The sequence below is a fragment of the Alosa alosa genome, chromosome 5 (assembly GCF_017589495.1).
Source record: "Alosa alosa isolate M-15738 ecotype Scorff River chromosome 5, AALO_Geno_1.1, whole genome shotgun sequence".
Classification (NCBI taxonomy): domain Eukaryota; kingdom Metazoa; phylum Chordata; class Actinopteri; order Clupeiformes; family Clupeidae; genus Alosa; species Alosa alosa.
This window is the reverse complement of record NC_063193.1, coordinates 6,425,347-6,451,800: the sequence shown is the minus strand read 5'-3', so window position 1 is coordinate 6,451,800 and position 26,454 is coordinate 6,425,347. Positions and strand designations below refer to the sequence as shown.

General features: G+C 43.6%; 1 protein-coding gene across 5 annotated transcripts in view; it reads right to left on the bottom strand.

Moving 5' to 3' along the window:
• LOC125294254 (oxysterol-binding protein 2-like) overlaps nucleotides 1–26,454 on the bottom strand; it is an 83,176-nt gene that overhangs the window by 12,201 nt on the left and 44,521 nt on the right. For all 5 annotated transcript variants that reach the window (XM_048242773.1, XM_048242774.1, XM_048242775.1 and 2 more), the window contains 4 exons: nucleotides 19,420–19,670; nucleotides 2,287–2,485; nucleotides 1,789–1,909; nucleotides 982–1,048 (listed from right to left, as the gene is read on the bottom strand). In XM_048242773.1, coding sequence (XP_048098730.1) covers nucleotides 982–1,048; nucleotides 1,789–1,909; nucleotides 2,287–2,485; nucleotides 19,420–19,670 — 638 coding nt within the window. The remainder of the gene's footprint in view (nucleotides 1–981; nucleotides 1,049–1,788; nucleotides 1,910–2,286; nucleotides 2,486–19,419; nucleotides 19,671–26,454) is intronic.

Sequence of the window (26,454 nt, the reverse complement as noted above, 5' to 3'; positions counted from 1 at the left end):
AAGAGTTAAACAGGAAAGTGTTGTGACTGGCTGAGAAACATTTTCACTTCTCAACAAGTTGAATCTCTTGTCCACGACTGATCTCTCTTTCTTCTGAGTCTTGCTGCGTGTGTTAGTGTTAGTCAGTGGGAGTCGCTCGTGTCCTGGTGCTCAGCTGCTGTTCCTCCTGCGCATACACACATTGCCGTGCATACACACATTCCCCCACACACACACACACACATCTACTCCCGCACACACACAAACACTGTTCCGGTGCATCTCTGGGTGAGAGCAGCGCTGGCGTCAGAGGCGGCAGAGTGACTCATGGAGGGGGGAGTAGAGCGGCAGATGTCAGCGCCCGTAATTAAGATGCTCAGGCCACCGCCAAACAGCTGTGGAGCTGAGGCTCCGCGGGGAGAGAGCGTCTCTCAGCGCCCAACACTGCCTGGCACTGCATGTGTGTGTGTGTGTGAGGGGAAGTGAGAGAAACACTCATAAACACACCACAATAAAGTGGAAGGTTGTGTGATTGTGTGTGTGTGTGTGTGTGTGTGTGTGTGTGTGTGTCTGTGTGTGTGTGTGTGTGTGTGTGTGTGTCTGTATGTGACTAAGAGGAACATTCTCACAGAGATCACTATAGATGTATATTGTCTGTGCCTGTGTGATATGTTTGTGCATTGTTTGTGTGTATTTTGTGTGTGTGTATGTGTGTGTGTGTGTGTGAGAGAGAGAGAGACAGAGAGAGAGAGAGAAAAGGGACCATTTGTGTGTGGGCACAGGAGCACCCGTGGGTGAGAGGTTCCTGCGTCATCAGAACTCACAGTCCTGAGTCTTACTGGCCACTGACACTGTGCAGCCCAGTCAGCAGGACAGCGCTAAAGGTCACACTCTCACCAGCACATACAGGCAAACACGCATGTGCACAAACACTCACACACACACACACACACACACACACACACACGCCCACACTTCCCTCTAATCACCCATGTGACTCACATGGTCTTCCTGGTTCCAATCGTTGGGGTGTCCTCCACTGGCTCCACTTAGGTTACTCTGAGAGCGTCTGAAGAGGAGGAGAAGAAACAGAGGAAGAAGGCGAAGATACATTAATTAAGTCACCACGACTAGATCTGTCAGTTCAAACAGAGACACAGAATATCCCTGTGCATATCCTTAGCAATGACAGCAGCTCTCTGTGTGTCTGTGTGTGTGTGTGTGTGTGTGTGTGTGTGTGTGTGTGTGTGTGTGTGTGTGTGTGTGTGTGTGTGTGTGTGTGTGTGTGGAGGGGAGGGGGGGGGGGTATTGAGACATTTGTCTCAATTGAGATGTATTTTAATGAGTACCGCCATCTTGGGCCGTTAATTGGGCCATGCTATGCTTGGGCTGAGGAAAAAAAGCCCCTCATTAAAGCAGCTATGAGAAGACGCCAAACACAACTACAGGCTGAGTGGGAGCACAAGACGCTTGGTCAGCCCTGGTCAGGAGTGGGCGTGTGATGTTTAAACTTATTCAAATATGTAGTCTACAATGCCACAGGCTCACAGAAAGTTCAATGAAACTCTCATAACAATGTCCTCTATTGTGCTAAAGTTCAAGTCTTAGATAGAGACTCTTCTATTTCTCACTTCCACACTAAGGGTGTTGCAGAAATGTGTGTCAAATGATTGAGGCGTCCTCTGTTTACACTGAGGGTGTAGGCATTCTGGGGTAGTGTTGATTTCATATGTGTGTGTAGGAATTGATAGTGTGTGTGAATGTGTGTATGTGTGTGTGTGTGTGTGTGTGTGCGTGTGTAATCCTCACCTGTGTTGCGAGTGGTCGGCGGCAGTTACTGTGATAAAGGCTGGGGAATCCTCCATGGCGTCGAAGTACTCTGTATCCTCATCTTCATCACTGGCCTCCTCTTTCTGCGGCCTCTCACTCCCTGTTCAAATCATCATCGATATTAACACCAACACAGGCATCGGCATTACATCTACTCATTATCACTAGAAAAACGTCCCATAATTAAATCCATTACCACATGTACGTGACATGAATGCACCTCCAAACTACTTCAGGAAAGACTTTAATGAGTTACTGTATTGTCAAGCTTTCCAGGGTCATGAGCGGAGTCACAGGTTAAACAAACTAATTAGGATTCTGCTAGGCAGATCAGCAATTCCATTAGCGCACATACAAGCTAATCAAATCATTAGCAATCTAGCTTGCATTTTCATTGTTGTTTTTTCTCTCTCCCTGCTCTGTGGTGGGGGTTGTGGGGCGTGTGGATATGGTGTATAATGGGGTGTCTTTTCTCACCCTGCTCGGTGGTGGGGGTGTCGAGCGTGTTGGTGGCGAGCGTGGGGGCCTCTCTCCAGGCGCGCTCCAGGCTGTTGTGCTGCTTGGCTAGCTGCTCGATGGTCTCCTCCAGGTGGGTGCGCTGCTCCCGCTCATACTGAAGAACGCGCTGCCATCGCCGGCTGTGGCTCTCCGCTAAGTCCAGGAAGTCTCGGCACGCCTGTGGACAGAAAGGGAGGGTATGGTCAGTTGAGATAAGGCCTTACAGAGGAATGTAGGATTCTGAATTAATAAGGTCCAGGTGCTCATTTTAGAGAAACGCATTGAAAATGGAGAACCACAGGGGCGCTGTGGCACAACTGGCTACAGGGCCTGTACCACATTTGGGTCCAAGTGCAGTGTTTCCCCTACAATGTATTCATCAGCGGCGCAGCGCCGCTCCTGGAATTCAAGCGCCACTGCAAAAAAAGTTGCCTAATTAAAAAATAATAAAAAAATTAAAAAACCATGCAAGTGAACTTCAGGAACAGCTGCCGTTCGTTCAGGTTTGATGTCAACAAATAATAGTAGGCTAACGTTGAAGGCACAGTCAGGGATTCCACAGGAGATCATGCTTGTTTGTGTTTATGTTTAAGTTTATTAGCAGACGCAATTTTGTGCAAAAAAACGTAGCCTACATTATGTTAACCAAGGAACCAAATTAAACATGCCAGCGAGGTAACTCGCCCCTACCTTCAGTAGCCTATTCCCAGATAAATTCCACGCATTGTTTAATTTTTGTTTGTGATACAGGCAATGCTTAGCCTGGCGAGCCAGACCCACATTAAAATGTAGGGTCTGGGCACTCACCTTTCGCAGTGCTCAGTCCGAGGGGCGGGATAATCAGTTGTCTTTCAAATTCCCTCTGCATGCAATAGGACTGCGGCAGCGCTAATGAGTCCCATGCGTTTCCCACCAGCGGAGCTAGTTGGCTAGTTCAAATGTTTGCCAACATAATAAAAGCTTAACTCGTGTCACACTGTTCGCCAGCAGCAACATCCATCTTGTTTTTTTTTTTTTTTTTTTTTTTTTTTTTTTTTTTTTTTTTTTTTATTTGCAAACATCATTGACATTACAGAAAATGCAACACTACGACATGCACATGAATACTACATAATGACAAACAGACGTACATTACATAAACACATACTGTAACTTAACAAGACATCACATTGACTTGGCTTCCACAAACATAACACAACATAACATTAATAACAGAAAGGCTAAGGATGATTTAAGTCCCAGGATGATTACAGATATGATTATCAGGGATGAAATTGATGACCGGAATGAAAAGAAGGGGGATGGGGGGGCGGATGGTAGCTCTAAGAGTGTGAATGAGGTGGTGTTGGGATGGGGGTGGGGATGGGGGTGAGGGGTAGTGAGTATGTGAGGATGTATGTGTGTGTGTGTGTGATATGTATAAGGCTGGTTTGCTGTTGGGCCAGGAGGAGAGAAGCTGGAACATAGAGAGGAGAGAGGGAGGGTTTCAGAGGAGAGGAGTTGTAATTATTCTATTAATGATAAGTATAATAATAGGAATAACTGATTGCCTGGTTGATTGCCTGACTGATTGCCAACCTGGGCACCCATTAATGGCCACAGTTCCACCCAGCCCCTGCAGTTATACTGCGACGAGCTGACAGAGGGGAGGACCTGCGTGCCACCCATCGCCTCAGGCCCCCAGCATATGCACACATCCCCCACTACCACGACCAACCACACCTCGCCCCCAGACCTTCACCCAACACGCCACTCTTGACCTAAATATGTACAGTATGTGAATGGCTAGGTTGAGGGGTCTATCTAGAATGTAGCATTAAAAGAAGTGGGCACGCATGGTGAATATCTGTCAGGATTTCCCCATGCACACCACACTTACCCTGTGTAAGATGTATGCCTCAACAATGTGTGCATTAAAATAAGTGAGGCATGCAGATAGACACCTGATGAGGCATCTACCTGCACTCCACTCTTACCCTAGCCTGTTTTGTAGTTTTTGTTTATGTATGTCACCTAACATGTAGTGCGATTAAAAGAGAGTAAAGCGTGCTGTGTGCTTCCAGGACAAGGCGTGTGCATGAGCGTATGAGGAGGGTGCACACCGGGGGCCCAGGGCCAATAGATAACCCACAGGACCCAACCAATGCCAAAACCACACAGCGACCATGGACCGAGTCTCCCAAGCCATCCAATGGGGCCCCGGCAGAATAACGATGGGAGAGGCAGAGAGAAAGAGTGAAATTAGTAAAGTTAGTAAATAAAAGGGGGAGGGAAAGAAGGGGATGCTATTTATATTACTACTACTACTACTACTACTAATAATAATAATAATAATAACAATAATAGTTCCAGCTACCCTCCCCTGCCTAGTGTTCGATGATATGTGTATCTGTTGATGAAGTGTGTTATGATCGTGTGGAGATGGAACTCAGGCAAAGAGGGTCAGGACTGTAAGTAGGTGATAAAGGGGTACCAAGGAGAGGTTGTATCCTGAGTATTGATTAAGTTTGTAGTTGATAGGTTTTCTAATGATATATAGTCTGTTAACAAGTTTTTCCAATGAGTGATGTGAGCTTTTTTCTTAGATTTCCAGTTCATGAGGATTGTTTTCTTGGCGATAGTCAGCGCTACCAGCAGTGTTTTATTGCCGGAGTTGCTTAAATTGACTGTGGATGTATCACCAAGTATGCATAAGGAAGGGGATGCTGGGATGTGACAGCCAAAGATGGAAGAGAGAGATTTTGTGACACTCACCCAGAAGTGGTTGATTGGAGTGCAATGCCAAACCGCATGAATGTATGTATCTGGGTTATTTTGTGTGCAGTGAGTGCAAAGATCCGAGCCAAACCCCATTTTTGCCAATTTATGTGCAGTGAAGTGGAATCTGTGAAGAACCTTGTATTGTATTAGTTGTAGATTACTATTCTTTGTCATGAGGTAGATGTTTTTGCACATTTTGGTCCAGAAGTCGGCACCGGGTAATTGATAAGTCTGATTCCCATTTGTGATATGGCAGGCCAATTGTTTTTCTGAACAAGATATAATTTTGTAAATTTGGGAGAGTATTTTTTTGGGAGAGGGAATATTAAGCAGCTCTGAGATTGGTGGGGAATGTCAAGGTTAGCTGTCTGGATGTTAATTTTTCCTAGGATAGATGATTTAATTTGCAGGTATTGTAAGAAGTGTTTACTCTCGATGCGTGCTTCTGGACCAAACAGGAAAATGAGGCCAGATTATTGTCTTGAAGAATGTGTTGAAGGTGAGTGATGCCCTTTCCCATCCATGTGTGAAAGTTAAGTGTTTTTTTATTGACGGTGAAATCTGGGTTATTCCAAATCGGGTGCGAATTGATGGTGCTATAGGTGAATCAGTGATGTGGTAGAATCTCCACCAGGCTGTCAGAGTAGCTGAAATTGTTGGGGCTTTGAAGGATGGATGTTTTTGACCGACTGACTGCAGAAAGGGAGATCTGAGATTTTAATTTCTTTACAGATTGTTTGTTCTAGGTCTAACCAGGTGTTGTCTGAGGGGGTGGGGTGTAGCCATTTGTGGATGAAGTGGAGCTGGTTGGCCAGGGCATAGTGCTGGAAGTGTGGGGCCTCTAGTCCTCCCATTGCTTTTGGTTTTGGAGAGTGGCGAAGTTTGATCCTTGGGGTCTTATCTTTCCAGTAGAATTTAGTGATTAATGAATCGAGAGACTTAAACCAGAGGGTGGTGGGCTGGGTTGGAATCATAGAGAATAGATAGTTTATTTTGGGCAGTATTGTCATTTTGATTACTGAGATTCTGCCCATGATGGATAATGGGAGGTTCTTCCAGTGTCATCATCTATTGAAGTGAGTAGAGGGAATAATTTAGGCTAAATAAGTCTGACAGCCTGGGGAGACTTTTATCCCTAAGTAAGTGATATAGTTAGTGCAGAGTGGGATAGGTGAAGAGTTGGCTGTCACATCCCAGCTGTTGGGATGTAATGGGAGAACTGCAGATTTATTCCAATTGATTGAGTATTCAGAAATTTTAGAGAATGTGTCAATGAGTTTGATGGTTTCTTCTACTGATGTTGTGGGGTCTTGAAGAAAGAGAAGAATGTCGTCAGCATAAAGGCTGATTTTGTGATGCATATATGGAGTCTGGACACCTTTGATGAGGGGGTTCTGACGGATGGCAGCTGCTAGGGGTTCAATGAAGATTGTAAATAGTGAGGGGGGAGTGGGCACCCTGTCTAGTTCCCCGTGAAGAGTGAAACTTTGTGATGTTAGTCCATTGGTGATTACTGTGGCTGAAGGAGAGGTATATAGAAGTTTAATCCAGTTAATGAACGACTCCCAAGCCAAACCTCCCTAATGTGGAAAACAGGAAATTCCAGTTCACCCTATCAAAAGCTTTTTCTGCGTCCAGAGTTGCTATGATGGTATTATCTTGAAAATTTGTAGAGGATACATTATATTTAACAGTCTGCGGGTGTTGGTGGATGAAATTCTACCTTTAATGAAGCCTGTTTGGTCTGGGTGGATAATGGATGGGGTGACCTCTGCTAATCTGTGTGCTAGCATTTTGCGATTATCTTATTGTCCACATTGAGGAGAGAAATTGGTCGGTAGCTGGATGGCAATGTTGGGTCCTTATTGGGCTTGAGGAGCAGTGAAATTGAGGCTGTGGTGGAACTAGTTGGAAGACGTCCTTTCTGTTTTGATTCATTAATCATTCTGATGAAAAGTGGAGCTAAGATGGTCCAAAATTGTTTGTAGAACTCAGCAGGAAAGCCATCCGACCTGGTGCTTTATTATCGGGCATCTGTTTCAGAGCATCAAACAGTTCTTGTTGAGTTATAGGTGATTCTAGGTTTTTATTTCGGTCTCATTGAGTTGTGGTAATTGATGCTGTTTAGGAAAGAGTCTATGAATTCCTGGTTGGGGTTTATTTCTGAAGAATATAGTTTATTGTAAAACTGGTAAAAAACATGATTTATTTCTTCAGGTGAGCTGGTTAGCTTCCCTGCTGAGTTCTTTATGACCGGGATTGTTGATTTTTCTTTGTTACGTTGGATTTGATTTGCTAAGTATTTACCTGATTTATTGCTATGGTGGAAGTTTTCCTGCCTTAGGCGGTGAATCATAAATTGAGTGTGTTTATTGAGTATTTCATTGAGTTTGAATTTATGTTTCCTAAGTTTTGCCTGTGTTTCTTCAGTTGGGTTGCTTGCATTGGTTTCTTCTAACTGTTTAATTTTATTGTTGAGTTCTACTTCCTGTTCTTTTCCTTCTTTTTTGTATACTGAATATGAGATGATTCTTCCTCTGAGTACTGCTTTTCCTGTTTCCCACAGAAGGGAAGGAGATGATTCAGGGGAGCCGCTTCATTTCTAGAAAGAATGCCCACTCTCTCCCAACAAAACTGATGAAATTTGGGTCTTGTAAGAGGGATGTATTAAAACGCCATTTGCTAATTGGTCGCTGTTGGTTCGTTATGTTCCATTTAATTGTAACTGGGGCATGATCGCTAATGACTATGGGATGAATAGTTGAATCAGAGATATTTTTCATTATAGAGTTGCTGGTTAGAAAATAATCAATACGGGAATAGGAGTGGTGGACCTAAGAGAAAAAGAGTAGCATTTGGAGTCTGGGTGCTGAAGCCGCCAACAATCGCCAAGGCCAGAATCGCTCATGAACTGTTTTATTGTTTTTGTGGATTGCCAGATTCGTTTGCTTTTAGAGTGATCAGATCTGTCAAATGTGGGTCTAACACTGTATTAAAGTTAAGCCTGCAATTATGATGGGACAGCCCGATAAAGTTGAGATGGAGGTGAAGAGGTTCTGAAAGAAAACTGGGTTGTCTGTATTAGGGCCATAAACATTAACAATTGTTACAGGGGTATTGTGAATTGAGATGTTTATGATGACAAAACGTCCTTCTGGGTCTGTGATAGTGGCGTTATGGATGAATGAGATTCTTTTGTTAATCAGAATGCAAACTCCCCTTTGTTTTGTATTGTAATGAGATGAGAAAATGTGATTGAATTGTCTTGATTTGATGCGGGTGTAGTCTAATTCTGAGAGATGAGTTTCTTGTAGGAGACATATGTCAGCTTTTAAACTATCCAAATGATTTAAGATTTTCAGCCTCTTTGCCTGAGATCCAATCCCACGGATGTTCCAGGTCAGGAATGTAAGTGGTACCATGTTGTGATTGTACAGTTATGAAAATGTTTGATAAGGTGGGTATTGTGTGTGTGAGAGTGTGTGCAGGTGTCAGTTAGATAGGAGAGGGGGAAGGGGGGGTGGAGGAATAGGTGTGTAATGTGGTGTGCGAATGAGATGTAAAGGGTAGGGGCTGAGAAGAATATAGAGCATAAAGAGGTAGGAATTTGGTTCTGGAGTGGTGACAGCATGAACATTTCCTGTTTAGCATTGAAAACATACAGATCATAATTTGACTTTAGCCTATAGACATAATAAACAAAACAGACAGGACACACAAGCAAACATGTATAGACAAAACACCATGAATAACATTAAACATTGAGAGAGCAAAAGAGAATGGGTGGGTAGGGGGAGCAAAAGGAATGAAATATAAGAAGAGAGAAGAGAGAGGTGATCCAAGCATCAGTAGGCAGTGGGTTAGAGAGAGTTGAGGGTGACAATGTTATAATCAAGATGTATGTTGGCATGATGTATGATGTGCTATAGCCAGGTGGTGATATTGGGGTTGCGATACAGAGTTCCATTGACATACAGTTTATCGACTGACAGTGCTGCTCGTTTGCCCTCTTGCCTGAGTTGTTTCATTATGGGCAAGAGGGCTCTTCTTCTTTCCTGTATTACTTGTGGGAATTGGTCGTTTAGTCCGAATGAAGTGCCTTTCAGTTCTTTCCCTTTGCTTTTGATGAGTTCTTTGTGTTTGAAGTGTTCGGACTTGGCGATAATGGAGGAGGTTTTTATTGTCTTTGGAAGTGAGACGGTGTACACGGTGGAAGGTAATCTTGTCAACTGTTTCTGGCGGTAGTTTGAGAGATGACTGCAAGAATTCTTTAACTGCTTTCTCTGGGTCGTCGGGTGTATCTTTAGAAGTTGGCAGGGGAATTCCGGAAAAAATTAGGTTATCGCGCATGCTGCGGCACTGGAGGTCTAGGATTGTTTCTTTCATGATCCGATTTTCGCTGGTGAGTTGATTAACATGGTCGGATAAGTTTGTAATATTTCCTTTGAGTTCACGGTTTTCTAATGCGAGTGTGTCGATCTGTGATTGGGAAAATTCGAGGCTGGCTTTTAAGTCCTTAATATCTGCGTGCAGATGTTCCAGTATTGCAAGTTTGTTGTTTATGGATTGTAGTAAACTGACCTCGATGGATGTAGAAGTAGCGCAAGCGGTAGGTGATTCTGGTTCAGTCTCTGTTGAGTAGTCACGAGTGCGTTTCTTGCTGGGTTCAGATGACATAACGTCCAGAATGAAGAGGTTGCCGTTGGAAAAGGTGGAGAATATAATCCGGTTTTTGATGAGAGTTGTAGAGAGGTAGTGGTTGTTTTTAGTAGAAGAAAAATAAAGTTTTGTATTTCTGTTTACAAGCGTCAGTGTTCAGTGCGCTGCCATTTTGGATCTCACCCAAAGTCTCGCGATGTTCATCTTGTTTTCAAGTAGCAGGGAATTCAAGCCAAACCGTTTGAACTCAATCGTTATGTTAAGCCCACCTAACGACTCTATAGACGATTTCATTGGCCTGATTAAGTTTCGATTTCTGGAGCTCACAAGCCAACGGAGAGTTGCTAGGCTAGCCCTGGCAAATGTAATTTGCTGCCGCTAGGGGCGCGTCTAGATTTCTAGGCTAGGCAATGCTTTCAAGTTCTGTGTTGCTAAAATACCTAGGCTGTGAAACTAGGTCTAGCTAGCCTATTGGTGGGTTTAATTGAATTTGAGTAATAGGATACGCAACTATTTACATCTGGAGATAAATGAAAGACACTTATCTCCTATAATCCAAGATAGATTTTCTTCGAGTTTTTGAGCATTTATTTTACCAAATGACATGGAAAACATCATTCATTTCATCCACATATTCTTATGCACCATGCACAACAACGGTGCTAAATTAGCTTAAAACTGTGAGAATCAAGCAAGCCCCACGGGCCGTCACGGCCTTAAAGTGACAGGCACTCAATTCGACTTGATTAGCACCAATACAGTATAATGACATGAAAGAGAAGTCTATATAGTTTATACAGTGCTGTGCAAAAGTTAAGACACCCATGCTGAAATTGACTAAAGGGAGGAATAAAAAACATATTTTGCCTTTTGTCTTAATGCCTTAATTAAAAAAAAAAATAGGACATCAATCATTTTTTAATTTATGTATCGTAAATAATTCTAAATAGTAATAGTTTGTACAGTGGCCTACAGTGTACAGTTGTACAGTGGCTAATTACTAATATTGTAAATGAAAAAGGTGAAAGAAAAACCACCAGAAGTCACCATTTAAGGAGTCATTTTTTCAACATTTTCTTTTTTTGGGGGTTCCTACAATCAACAGCAGCGCTGCTGAAAAACATTTCTAGGGGAAACACTGCAAGTGCCCATGGGGGCCGGGTCATTTCCTGATCCCACCCCATCTCTCTCTCTCCCACTCGGTTCCTGTCTCTCTCTTTACTGTCCAGGTAAAATAAAGGGAAAAAATATACTTCAAAAGAGAAGAGAACCACCATTTTATGAACTAAAATAAATATATTCTTTCACATTATTTAATGCAAATAAACATGTCAGACAGACCTGGGTAATTCTTAGTTGACAACATGATATTCTCCATTATAGCTGGAGACCTAGCTGACATTAGCATTAGGAAGAGACTATTAGCCGTAACAACGGGTTTAAAATGCAGTTAAAAGCAAAAACTCTTTCAACAGGGATTTCAACTGGCCTCCATTATTTTGTGTAAATCATGCAATGATCACTTATCATCATCATGTCACGATCATCAACAGCCTAAAATTAGATCTCAACAAATGTGGTATGCATGCCACAAAAAGGATTAGCCTACAGATCACATCCATAAAGAACTATTCCTAAGCGTTGCACGCGCACAAGAGTATCCATTATAAGATGGTCCCTTGTAGAGCAATCATAACAAACGGCCATAACCAGGAAACAAAAACACCCTGTTAGGACTCTTTTCAGATTAGGAGTGTCAGGCTGGCATACATCAGTAGCTTTCTAGGAGGCCTCTGGGACTGATTCGGCCGGCCGGAACAAAGATGCTACACCTGCTCCCACCCAAAGCAGACACTAGAGCAGCCAGAGGAGAAGTCTCTCCAGAGCAACACGTCTCTCTCCATCTGAGCATTTACAACTCTTTTTTTATTTCACTATAAAAGCTCAAATCAACATGGCTCAATCTGACAGCTCTGTGAAGGTCACAGGATGAAGCCTCAATATCATCAAGGACGTTACAATGTTAATGTCATTGAAAAAAGTGTTTTAAAGTGAATTGAAAATTCAACATGTGCATTGATTAATAATGACTGATTCATTAAGCTCTAACCAGTCGTCTCTCGGTCTTAAAACAATAGACTACCCCATTCAGTATTCACAGCACAGCACTAAACCAATTTCTCCTCCTTGGCAGCTCAGCCATCCTCTGTTTCGTAGAAACTGGTCAACGTCCACAGTCCCGCCTGTCCGTCAGAATCCCCCCCCCCTCCATCAATCCCCTCTCGTCCCCAGACAATCAGTCTCCAGCCCAGTCCAGCCCTGACCTGCCCAGCGACCTAGACTTCACATCACAGGGAGCTTCCGCGGCCCACTGGGGGAGGGGGGGGGGTGCAGGCCTCCAATTCGGAGGCCATCCGTCAAGGGATGCCAATACCTCAGACGCCAGTGCCTGGTGCCGCTGTCCACCAGCCCTTCGCGTGATGCATAGCTTTAGGCCAAGTCATGGGTGAGGAAGAGATGTGACCGTTATACAAAAAAAAAAAACACTTGATAAATGCCGGACGCAACCCCCATCAGACATCCCCCCCAGATTAGATCACACTTTTTTTCTTCCAATTCCCCGGCTCTCTTTTAGCGTGCAGCAATGCCGCACACATCAGCACATGATGACATTCTCAAAAATGCTTACATCCTCCTGCAGGAAATGCACACGTCACACAGCCATCGGCAGCATTGGATACTATTTCCCTTTCTGTGGTGGTGTCGCACGAGTACACATTGATGACACCAAATAAATGAGGCCCTCTGTGGGACTAAGCCTCAGTGCTTTACAGGCACAGGAAACACGTGAGGGCTGAGTCAGGCCTTTTCACCACGACTCGGCGTGTCTACCCCCCAGACAGAGGAGAAAACTGGGACGGTGTTGAGCAATTGGAGTTGTAGGCTGAGGCTACTCCAAGTCAGCAATATAGGCTAGATTTGATTAGACAAGATTCAAGATTCAAATGTATTGTCATTGGAAAAGTACAGGTACTAAACAAATAAAATGCAGCTGGCATCTAACCAGAGTGCAAAATTAATGTCAAATCTTAAATAATACATAACGCATGTATTAAATGCATGTATTTCCTTGCTGCACATCAATCACAACCAGTCACTGACCAGTCAGTCAGTCAGATCCATATAAGGACAGGTTTTTATAACAAGAAGAGTACATGTGCATTCCCTTGGTACTCTATGGCAACACTGGCTAAGTACTCTAAGGCACACACACGCATGTGGAAATATATTAAGTGGATGGGATCAACACACTTGGGGCAGCAGACTAAATAACACTGCTGCCTCAATGCAGATCAATCAGTCCTGCTCAGCTTTGCTCAATGTCTACCAGTGCCTTTGTGGATAAGAAAAACGTAGAAGACATAGCCTACCCTTACCAAAAAAAGGTATAAAGTTACTTTTATCAAATAAACTGAAGTGCAGTTGAAGTATAATTCCCAAGTTTACTTTAGGTAGTACGTTTATTAGTGTAAATGTACTTAAGGTACACTTGTATATATACTATGTTTATACTTCAGACTAAATTGGCCCACTTTCCATTTATAATAGCAAACTCGTAAGTACTGAGAACTATTTTGTAAGTAAACTAGTGAAGATACTAGTTACATACTTCTAGCACACCTTTTAGTTCATTATAGTTGTAAGGGTCATAATTCCCAGGCTGATGATAATCCTTGCAATTAGAGTATATGTGGACTTTTGATCGGCTATCTGCTTCATGGAAGTGTGGGCTTACTGTGGGCCTACTGTCACATGTCCACAGGAGAAGTTAGATAGATAGATACTTTATTGATCTCCAAAGGGAAATTCAAGTTAACTAGGACTAGGAAATCTAATCAAATGTATACATTGTCATGTCTTGATTGATTCACTCTAATGGTCTCACTACAACAATGGTCTCAGTCTCATCAACAACTCGCCATGTGATCCCTATCAATGCAACCAATCACTCCCATTTGTGCATGCTGATGAGTATAGCAGTTCGGGTCAGCACTGTAGCCTCTAACCTATATTCAGACTAGGACTACTAATTGTTTTTTTTAGAAACCGCCCCAAATTAACCGGCAGATGGAGAAGACGTGTGTACATTATTCCTAGAGATAACGAGTCTAATAAAATGTTGATGGGGGCATTCTCATACGCTGTATTGTGGGTATATCAGCCTACTACGGATAGCAATATTACATTGAAGTGAAACTTTTCAATATTAAGCGGAGTCAGATTTATTAGGTTTACAGGGGTTTATAATCAATTGTTATAGCACTCGGAGAGCTTTACGATGTCCTTTGACCACTTCCAGTTCCCTCATTGGTTCTGAAAAGTAGGTTTACAAAGTATACGTTTCTTTAAGGTGTAAAAGTAGTAAACTTTTAGGTGCACTACAAGTGAAATTATGGGTGTACTCTTTACTAAATAACTAATAAACATTAACTAATGCATTTATTGCTTATTTATATTATTTATATACGGCATTTATATTACACACAGACCAATGGCTGCCATGCAGAGCACTAACCACCACATCGGGAGCACTTTTGGAGTGTGCAATATAAGTGTTTTGTCAGCAGGAGCTGGGCTCAACCTTCCGGTTTCTGGCTCCTCTACCCCCTGAGCCATTTCCAGCCCAATTTTTCATGTTCATAATAGTATACTTAAAGTATATCTTCAGTAAAATATAAGTTTACCGTAAGTATAAGCATATTAAGTATATTTAACTATGAGTACCAAGTATAAGCTAGATATACTTAAACCTTTATGTATACTTATCAGTATAAGCCAAGAATTCAATTTAGTGATCTCTGATCAGTACACAAGTACTGTAGACCAACAGTATACTTCCATAAACTTCTTTTTGCTAAGGATAGTGCTTTGCTGACATTGTTGTCGCACTGCATGTCTCTTTGTGTTGAGATGTGTGGTGAGGGCTGCCTTGACACAGGCCACAGATTATTGCCTGTGACCCCACTCCCAAGCCTCATGCTGCTGACAGCGACACAGAAATAGATGATGGATTGACAGCTTAAACTGGTTCCAAACTCACTATCACCATCCCCCTACCCCTGTCTAGTCTCGGAGTACCCATACGAACCTCCTTCATTTCAGATTTGCTCTGCAGGTCCGTCTGACCAAGAGGCCATTAAAGCCCATTTCCAATGTCCCTAAAACCCAGGCACGCAAATACAATTGCTAATCCGGCATGGACATGTATTTCTTTGGAACTGAGTAAACAGCTGCAATTAAAACCTTCATTTTCAAGATTGCTGCACTTCTGAAACAATCTAGTAAGAGTTTAATGCAGCAATTTAAGTTTAATTTCACTGCTAGTTACACCCCTGCTGAAAGACATAAGTCAATTAACCTTTTCCAGACCCACTCTCAATCTAAACTGAGAAGGGTCTGGTGTCAACAAGTCTAACCTCTGTCTACAACTCTAAGCTCTTTGTCAAATAGCAGTAGTGACAATCCCACATTCAGAAATCATAACCAAACCAACACTGAAATCAGAAGTTAGCAGAACAGACTGTAATCAGAAGCAATGAGAGATAACAGCATTTTCAACAGCCAAATAGGAGCTTTCTAATCTCCCACTGACAGACCTGGGTACTTTCCACTGACAGAACTGCACCTTGCGACCTTGACGTGATCCATACCAATTTCACGCCCCTTAACCCCGCGTCAACTTGCATCAGTACAGTGTTAGTACATTTTCCTGCTCCATTTGCAAGCACCAGACCTGGCCTCAGTATGCATGAAGCATGCTCTTCCACATTTCAATCAATAATGGGTAAAATTATCTTAATATAAGAATCCATACCAACAAGTCCCCCAACTACTGTCCTGAGGCTGAATTGTGGCAGTAAACACCCAAAACATTCACATTTATGACTTCAAAACCTTGCATATCAAAGAGCACCAAAAGCACAATGGCCCTTACCTTCAGCTGTATGTGTATATGTATCGCATGCAGTTTCTGACTCCACTAACATTTAAGAAGCATGTGACCCCCCACACTTACACACTCTCACACACACTTCCTCTTCTCTCTCGCATACGGAGGTGAAACCGAAGCCCAGCTCAGTTCCAGCAGGCCCCCTCGCTCCAAGACTAGCTTCCACTTTTTTTTTTCTGCTGAATGGGCCCTACAGCTTGTGACCTGTGGAGGGCTTTGGGGGAGTCACTCACTGCTTCGGTGGCAGCCACTCATCAGGGGTTTGTGTGTTTGAACTCGAGTAGCCTGGCTTGAACTGAGAGGGTCACAGCAGTCTGTTTTGGATTGGTTGTTAAGAAGGCTTGGGGTTTTCCTTCTGCTAAGGACATATTTCACAGGGCGAAATTTCTGATTTAATGGGTTGAGTGTGTGTGTGTGTGTGGATGGATAATCACACACAGATGTCAATATGCACACTTATGTGATACTCACACACACACACAGGCGCGCGCACACACACACACAAAATCATGTTGTAATGGTATAGATAGATGCTGACACACAGATGTTCACATGAACATATATATATATATATATATATATATATATATATATATATATATATATATATATATATATATATATATATATATATAGAGAGAGAGAGAGAGAGAGAGAGAGAGAGAGAGAGAGAGCGAGAGAGAGCATATTTTCAAACATACATATCCCTACGATTATGTCCTATGTAAGCAGTTACAGACATGCTGTAACTTCCTTGTCATCACACAGTGTCAGAATAAATGTCTAGTACTTGAAACGCTCTTGAAACACTCTCATGTGACTTGACTGACTTCATTCTTCAACAGCAGCACAGCATGTTGGTTTGAGATTGAATGTCTGGCTTGAGCGCTTCACTTCCCCTTCCGTCCTCCGTTGTCTTGTCTGACCCTCTCTTTCTCTTCCTCTTCACACGGACACAGTAGTGACATTTGGCATTTGCTTACACGTTCAACATCCGAGACAAAGTGAAAACACTTTTTGATTTTGTGTGCTATGACTTTACATGCCCAAGGGGTTTCACAAATTGGGCCTGTCAGTGTTGCTACCATGTTGGTTAGTTCAGCAGCTCCATGTGTGTGTGTGTGTTTGTGTGTGTGTGTGTGTGTGTGTGTGTGTGTGTGTGTGTGTGTGTGTGTGTGTGTGTGAGTGAGTGTGAGTGTGAGTGTGAGTGCTCCCTGTCTCCTGAACTCTTGCGATTAGTTGTAGGGTCATATCATAGGCACATCTTGGCAGGGGCGTTGTGCAAAATTTTCAGTGTTCATTACGTGATTAGAGCGGGTGGCATGACGTCTTTCCTCAGAAATCAAATATCTTAAATTGGGCATATTCAAAGACTTTGGAGGAGTGAATGGGGCAGTACTTTCTCACTTCCTCCATGGTTGAAACCATGCCATACTGATATCCTCAACTAAAAAAATGGCACACTCAAAAGCCACAATGAAACCAGTTAAACCACTAGCAGGAACTAAAAAATGGTCTAAAATTCTAAGAAAATGTGATCTATTCTGGACAAACCTGTCATATTTTTATTTAAGATGAGCCCGTTGGATTTTCTGGTGTGTTTCATTAAAATGTTTGGTAACACTTTACTTGACAGTATCAACATAAGAGTGACATGACGCTGTCATGAACACATGACACTGTCATGACACATGAAACCTAACCCTAAACCTAATCCTAACCCTAAATTGTTACGACAAAAAATGAATGTCACTTAATAACAGAAGCGTTATGTCATAAACGTTTATGACTTGTTTATGACACATTCATGACAGTGTCATGTCATTCTTATGTCGACACTGTCAAGTAAAGTGTAACCAAATGTTTTATTTTTGACTCGTCATGTCCCCTTGTTTGTTCAATCACGAAACACCATACCCCACACAAACAGGACTTAGGGACAATCTGACCTCCACACAACACTTTGACCTGTACATACTTGCTGGGTTCTGAGACACAATCCTACATCTAATTAGCACAACCAAGTGCTGTTTGTCTGACACACACACACACACACACACAAAACACACACACACACACACACACACACACACACACACACACACACACAGAGAGAGACACACATGCATTCACACACACCAAATACCTCCCTTTTATCTCTCTCATACACACACACACACACACACACACACTGTGCGCTTCAGACTCACTTCCTCACAGCCCCTAGCTCTGTGTTGACGGATGTGTGTGTGTGTGTGTGTGTGTGTGTGTGTGTGTGTGTGTGTGTGTGTGTGTGTGTGTGTGTGTGTGTGTGTACGTATTCTGTTTAAATCAAGACAAAGTAATAGATTCAAACTTGGACAGTGACACACGCACACACACATAGGGAGCCTCCACAGAACCAGTGCATCTCTCATTAGTGTATGATTTCTGTCCGCTCTGTCCGAGTGTAATAGTGTTTTAATGAGCTGCGAGCCAGCCCTCACGTCCGTTTGATTTGATTGCCTTCCGTGTGGATTTCCCCTGATCCCACCGATGAATCATCACCATCAGCAGATGATAAACCCAAACGCCTGCAATCTCACTGCCATCGCCGGCCGAGAGTCTATGCCCCACTGAGGATAATTACAGTTTCCTACCTAAAAGGTTTTGTAAAACCAATGCTTCCCGTGCCCAGCCGAGGGAGGTGGTGGTGATAGTGGTGGTGGCTGAGGGCTGGTTGGTGTGCCGTATCCAGAACACATCGCATCAATGTAATCCTCTCCCTCTCCCACCAAACTGGCTAAGCCTACATGTTAGAGTTCCGGTTGTCGATAGCAACAGCAGTTACTCCTTAATGAGAACAAATCGCAAAGAAGTAGTATATAGAGAGAGAGGGAGAAAGAGAATGAGAGAGAGACAGTGAGAGAGAAGGAGAGAGAGATAGAAAGAGAGAAGAAAAGGAAGCCTCTAAGGGAAAAACAATGAAATCAATGATAAGGCAACCAGTGCAACAACAGGATTTTTTGGATGCATGCTTTAAATAAAAGTGTCAATGTTAGATGGTTTCCGGTTATATTGTAATCCCATTACAAAACATTATATATTATATATAACATTATATATTATTGAAAGTGTATCAGTCACAAATCCATTTCAGTCAAGATGGGACGTCTAGAGTGCATGCAAAACATTGTGAAATCAGGTTCGAGTCAGTCTGCACATCTCACTAATCGACAACAGGATCCCCCACAACCTCAGCGAGATGCTTAATCATCAGGACAGTAATGGTCTGCGTCCACTCCAGCTGCAATCTCAGAGCCACTTGTTTGTCAACATGTTTTAAGACCGCCACAGTCTATCAGGGGCGTATTGGCAAACAATAGTCAATCAAATATTCATAGGACATGCCCTCCCCCAACACACACACACCGGACGACTGGATGGCAAGAAACACTCACCACTCATCCCCATGCTCAAACCGCAGGACACGCACACACGCACTAACACACACACACAGTTTTCCCTGGGTGTGTGAGAGCAGGCACTCCACTGATGACACTGATGCTTCCTCTGCCAGCCATGTCTGCCCCTCGGAGGGTACTAGGGAATTGACACTGGGCAGGGTTGGGGGGCAAACATAGGTGGCATGTGGCATTAAGGTCTACCTCTTGTGGCAAGTGAGCGGTGCGATGCGTACTCACATTGATCATAGCATTGGAGGTGATGCGGAAGAGGGTGGCGCGCTCATTGACGGCCTTGATCTTCTCGCCGCCCTCCACGGGCACGCGCAGGGCCTCGAGCTCGCTCAGCGAGCGCTGTAGTGCCGCGCCGTGCTTGGCGATCAGGTCGTTGCACGTGCTCAGATCATCCAGCTTGCTGGCCAGCGTCTTCAGGGTGCCTTGGATCTCGCTGCGGTCCGACTGCGACGTCGGCTCCTCGTCGCCTGAGTCATCTGCAGGGGAGAGAGAAGGGAATAGTCAAATATTCATGGAGCAAACTCATAGTCTGATGGTTTGTGAGTGTGTGTGTGAGTGTGTGTGTGTGTGTGTGTGTGTGTGTGTGTGTGTGTGTGTGTGTGTGTGTGTGTGTGTGTGTGTGTGTGTGTGTGTGTCCTCAGCAAAATCATTAGGAAAAAGAGTGGGAGTGGTGGATTAGCAGTTAAGAGATCACTGTGCTGTAATGTGCAAGGCTGAACAACACTGGAAAGTTGGTATTTGTTTGCCAAAACAAACCCCAGATGATTATCATTTCACAAGAAAGAAAACACCACAACAATCCAGCAAGAAGCACTGGGGTGACCTTCAAAGCAATCCTTTTCATCCTTGGTAAAAAGCAGAGGTCATTAGAGTACAATATATGGGGAGCACAACCTGCTCTGTCCTTCTAAATCTGCTTCCTCTAGTGGCCTGCTTGTGGCATGTGCCTCACTTCACCATCTAGCAAAGGCTTCTTCAATATTGCACAGCCCTGGTCGATCCTGTCTGTTGATCAAAGCTACTCCTCCCCTGCGACACACAGAACTGCCTCCCCGCTGATACGTCCAGCCTACTATGGCAAAGGTAGCGCAGCAAAGGTACTAGGCCACTAGGGGGCCTCTCACAGGGAACCCTCCATATCGATCCAGCTTGAGCTGAGGATGCAGATGCCCAGCGATGCAGAGGGGGATCCCTAATGGGCTGGATCTCTAGCTAATGGTCATCCTGCTGGACTGAGGCCTCTGCTCCAGTGCTGTTTACAGAGGGGGGGCTGTTACATAACTGTAGCTGATGAAAGACGCAACTGTAAGGTCTGTCCAGAAGATTCCATAGTGTGACTTAACAACTAAGCAGAACAGCTAAAAACACAATCAATGTTTCTATTGCTGGTAATACGACATGGTTTTCGGTTCATGGAGGAATGAAAATGATGTATTTAATATTAAACTGCCAGGGTTTTTTGTTCTTGATAATGATGCAATTTGAACTCACTGACACATACGCACACACACACACACACACACACACACACACACACACACACACACACAAAGAGAAACACTGAATGGAGCCTTTCCGGGAACAAATGAGCTGCTGTTTAGGCTGAGTCAAGGTTTTTTTTTTATAATTGGTCTCTCTCTCTCTCTCTCTCTCTCTCTCTCTCTCTTTCTGTGATTTGCAGAAGTGGCATTGTTGAGCAATGTGTTAAGGTAAAGGTTACTTGAGGTCACACACATCATTTGACTTGGAAAGGGGGGGTGCTGCTCAATGAACATTTGCCAGCAAAACACATGCAGCTGATTTTCACCATCTTAGGCAATGCGATGGCGGCAAGAACACCCGGTGTTCACAAGCGAAGATCTGGGCCGCTGACCACAGTCATTTCGCTGAACACAGTCATTTCGCCGAACACGAGTGGAAAGAAAAGCCCATAGCTGGAGGCCATGGTGTTAGCTGAGAGAGAAACACTGGCTCTCACAAGGCAATAAAAACCTGAGGGGGTGGGGGGGGGCATCGCATGGTTAAGGAGGTCCGTTTTCCACAAACGGAGCCTGGATGAATGTGATTGATCCGATGCTTTTTTCTCACCGTCAGCAGAGAGAGAGAGAGGGAGAGAGAAAGATAGAGAGAGAGAGAGAGAGAGAGAGAGAGAGAGAGAGAGAGAGAGGTCGCCGTCAGCACGCCTTGTTTGGCAGAGTGGAGTGGAGTGGAAGACTTACTGCCCAAACAGATTGGCGAGATCTGCCTTGCAGACTCTGGGCGTGTATAAACATATTTGTGTATGTTTATGTGTGTGTCTATGTTCAAGTGTTTGTGTTGTTTGTGTATTTGTATGTGAATGTCTGTGTCTGAGTGAGTGTGTGTGTGTGTGTGTGTGTGTGTGTGTGTGTGTGTCTGTGTGTGTGTGTCTGTGTGTGTGTGTGTGTGTGTATTTGCAAGTGTGTGTGTATATGTGTGTCAAGCTGTAGGGTTACATTAGGCCACTTACGCAACTCTCCACCTGGCTAACGACAGAGCCTGGATGAATATGCATAAAGCAGTGGTGCGCACCCTTGCCTCCGACAGCGGCTGTGCTTTTTAAAAGCACTTGTACATTCAAACTCCGCCATATACGTACCAGAAGTTCCAACATAGCATTAGCGACTATTGTGCACTCTTCTGCATGTACACAGAGCTTAAAGACGACATACATAGAATGGAGAACAGTTTTTACCTTGGCTTTGTTGAACAAGGAGAGTTCGGTGCATGGCCACAAAGCTACAGTGAACCGGACACCTGGTTGTTTCCTCCTTCATGTGCAAATCTCGGACTTTGAAATGAGCGCTACAAAAATGGGCAAATCTGAACAAAGACTGTGAGAGACTGTGACGCGAACACAGACTGTGACGCAAACCATCCCTCTGACCATCACTGCCCCCCTCAACACAAGTTGGAGATTCAGGTGGAAGTTGCTGGAACCTAATTGTAAACAGGCTTTGGCTGCAAGGCAGCCAATCAGTGTAAAGCTCACTTAACTATTCATGTGGGTGCCATATAAGCATGATATCTGCTAAAATGGGCCATTTTATTCACCAGTCAAATTACAGGGTGGTAAGTAGGCTTTGTAAAATAGCATCTCAGCATGTTTTCAGACAGGCCAAAGTTGCATACCTTCTATGTTAACATCAGAGAACAAGGTATCCATTCTATGTCATACAAAGAAACGGAAATTTCTGTGACTGAAGTTATTTCCGAAGCCATTAAATAATTACTTTCAAATCTTTAACGCCCGGCCCACACCTGAATCCCGACAACGTGTCTGAGAACTTAAAGGGGGAACTTGACAACTCTTTCAACGTAATAAACCCGTTTAAGAAATCATCTGGATGATTAAATGACCTCTTCCGGTGAAAATGGTGACTTTCCCCACTCCCCCTAGCGTCCCCAGGCGGAAAACCGACCTTGCAACTTTGGGATTACTGTCCGTGTAAGAGAAGTGAGAAACAAGAATATCGTTTTAAATCCAGTTTCTTACCTTGTAACATCCACATTGTTCTGCCAAACTTATGCTAACCATTTCACTAGCTTGTAAACAAATCCATAACTTTTTTCCACAGTTTGAAATTACATAATGTACAACTTCTCCAGCAGAGGGGGAAATATAGCTAATCCTACCAAGGGGGGCTTTAAGGCCTGTGTACATGTAGAGGACAGAATGCATTCACAGCAGTGCTCCCCAATGCCACCCACAGAGGTCTGCTGTGAACTGCGAATGTCAACACTTCAACATCGGTGTGGGAGGTATGTGGCTGTGGGGTGTGTGCGGTGTGTCTGTGCGTGTGTGTGTGTACAGTGTGGGAGGGGGGGATTGATGGGGCTAGAGCTGTGTGTCCAGCTTTTATCAAAGCTATCAGTGCCTACAACTACAGAGAGCAGCAGAGAGAGAGGTTTAGGGAAGGGGAAGATCTCTATGTGACAGACAGTGACTACATTTACATCCACTATTGACCTTAACTATCATTCCACTATTGACCACAATAAGACAATACTGTGATTATGGTGTTTACATGAGTTGCTGGTAGAATATTCCATTCATATTTCTGTTTACATGTAGCACAGCATAGTCCGATTATTACTGAAATTCCAATAGGACATTACAATGTGATTAATGTGTATACTGTACATGCATGGAACGTACCTAATGCGACTAAGATCAGAATACTCCACATGTCTTAATTCTATTATTGCTTTTTCAGACTATGATCTTATTCGGTTAAGGCAATCAGAAAATGCTGTTTACATGGCAGCATCTTATTCCAAAAAATATCTTAATTGGGTTAATATTGGAATATTAATGTCCATGTAAACATACTCAGTGTTAGAGAGAGAGAGAGAGAGACTGGCAGACAAAGTGTGAGAGACTGAGAGAGAAGTGATTTAGAAACACTCACTCAGGTCCCCCTCTCAGCCCTCTCTCTTTCTCTCTCTTTCTCTCTCTGCTTCCTCCCTCCTTCAGAGAACACACATGGTGAGTGGGTGTGACGGCCGAAGGGGGAGGGTGGGCAGGTAATGACTACAGTGAAGTTTGAAAGGCCCTTTGTTGGCTTCTCTAACGACATCTACACTCATTTCACTTTCCTGGAGACTCACTGCTTGACTAATGCATTCACATAAACACTTTGACATCCTCCCTTTAGGAGTCTGTAGTGATATCGGGATGCTCAAGGGTGGGAAAGCTGAAGGATGACATCAGTGAGGACCTTGCTGCTGCAATCATTGCAGGCACGATGAGAACGCATGGTGTGGGGAGCCCTAGAGAACCTCAGGGCACCATCACCATTAAAGCGCTCACAACATTCATTACATTTGAATTCCAAAACACTATATCCTCCATTTTAAAGAATTTTCATTAATCTTTTTTTTTTTTTTTTTTACATTTTGTTTTCCGAGTAATTTCAGTAGAACTGTAATTGGGTATTGTTATTTGATTTATCATTACTCAATCAAAACAACACAAATGCAATTTTATTGATATTACCTGAAATACACAATTAAATAACATAACTTTTTAATATTTCTAAAAATGGAAATATAGCATTTTGGAACCAAACTCTTCATCTATCTATCTATCTATCTATCTATCTATCTATCTATCTATCTTTTCTATCTATCTGTATTATTATTGTCATGCAGTTCTGTCTCTCTTTATTGAATTTAGATGAAGTGGGCTGTTTTTCCCCCATGTCTGGCTGTACATATGCAAGTTAAATGAAAGCAAATGGTTCATACCTATAAATCAAAATGGAGTGAGAGAGCAGCATTAATCATCCCAAGCCAGGAGACTAAAAGCCTGTATATCCTAGTGGCCTTCAAACTAAATCAGTCCAATTAGGTTTGACTTAGAGCTCTACTCATCTGCCTTATTTCCATCTCACAAACCCACTGAGGTACATGATTGGGAGGCATTTGAAACTGTTTCTGTCGTGTCCCTGGTTTGGGTTGCAGGCTAAATAAAATGTAATGCTTGAATTGAAAATGTATGGTTTTTATGTGCTGTGGAATTCAGAAGTCCCTGTCAAGAGGGAACAAGTTTGGATGCTACCGTGTCCAGCTGATTTGTGGAGATCTGGGTGTGTTTAATAAAATAGCAGCACTGCAGGGCCTGGTAGCGGAGCTGTCCAGGGAGGTCCGCCTGTAGCAGTGTGAGCCTAATGGTGCACGGTGCTTAGACAGGTGTGGGGGGGCAAGGTGTCAGGCAGGCAGGGAGAGCCTCTGGCTATTTCTAGGACCTGCAGACTGGGTGGTAAAATTACAGTCTGGTCATGTCCAAACACCCTTAACCTGGTCTATGTGTGTGTGTGTGTGTGTGTGTGTGTGTGTGTGTGTGTGTGTGTGTGTGTGTGTGTGTGTGTGTCCATGGTGAAATTACAGTGTGTTTGCATGTTAATCTTTGTGTGTGTGTGTGTGTGTGTGTGTGTGTGTGTGTGTGTGTGTATAAAAACATAAGTGCATGGGCAGGCACCTCTAGGTGACAAATGACTATATCAGACATCACATGGCTGACACCACTAGCTTATTTATTCCTCTCAGTATCATATACAGAGCTCAGATGTGGAGAGAGAGGGAGAGAGGGAGAGAGAGAGAGAGAGGGAGAAAGAGAGAGGGAGAGAGAGAGAGAGAGAGAGGGAGAAAGAAAGAGGGAGAGAGAGAGGGAGAGAGAGAAATGAGATACACAATCTTCAGGTTTGAGACTTTTGATTTCATCATCACTCATCTCTTCTCTGCTATGGTGGAGACAGCTCTTCAGAATAAACCCATCATTCTTTAAGACCAGACACTTTGGGGAGGAAACACAGCATATGGTACTGTCTAGCCCTTTGAGATGCAGTTGGTAATGTCTCCCTCATCTTACAATGCTGTCTTCACACCTATTAATAAATGAAAATGTGCATTTATAATTCTGCACGGCCACTGACACAAGAGGATGTCATGGTTAGCGTGCTAGGCTAAGAATGTTGGACAGCCTGGCCTCAGATTTTTTTTTCCCTGACTGACCACAAAAAGCATTAAACATAAAAAGACAAACGACAGAATTACATGTGTACACCAGATAGGCTAATGTCACTGTACCCATGGGAATAGTTCATCCCAGCAGCAAAGTAAATTTGCTGGTCAAAGCCATTTTGTTCTTTTATTGCTTTCGGTGTCTAACAGGGAGACAATCCCAACTACCCACAGCCAGCTGCACAGGGCAGTAAAGCACCCTCCACTATCAGCATCATGCCTCTTGCACTGTGACTCACCGTGTTATCACAGCCTTCTACTACCCACAAACCCCCATTTCTCCTCTGCTACACTTGATCCCAATCCACCCCCCCCCACCACCACCCCACGCTAAGCACAGTGGATGGATGCACTCGCTCAGCAAGGACGACAGCACCCAAGTGAGAGAGAGCGAGGGAGAGAGAGAGTGTGTGTGAGAGAGAGGGAGAGGAGGAGAGAGAGAGAGAGAGAGAGAGAGAGAGAGAGAGAGAGGAAGAGAGACTCATTACCATGTGAGTCATGCCTCAAGGGTGAAATGTCATCGTCGCAAACACACCTATGAGGTGCAAGAGAAGAAAACACGGGTCCTCTCCAGCCACACACACACACACACACACATACACAGGCACATGATGTACGGTCACATTATCCCCAACCGAAGTTAGAGAGGGTTCGGAATCCAATCTTGCGAATGACTGAGAGAAATGAACAGAACGTGAAATGAAGAGCCAGTCGTGG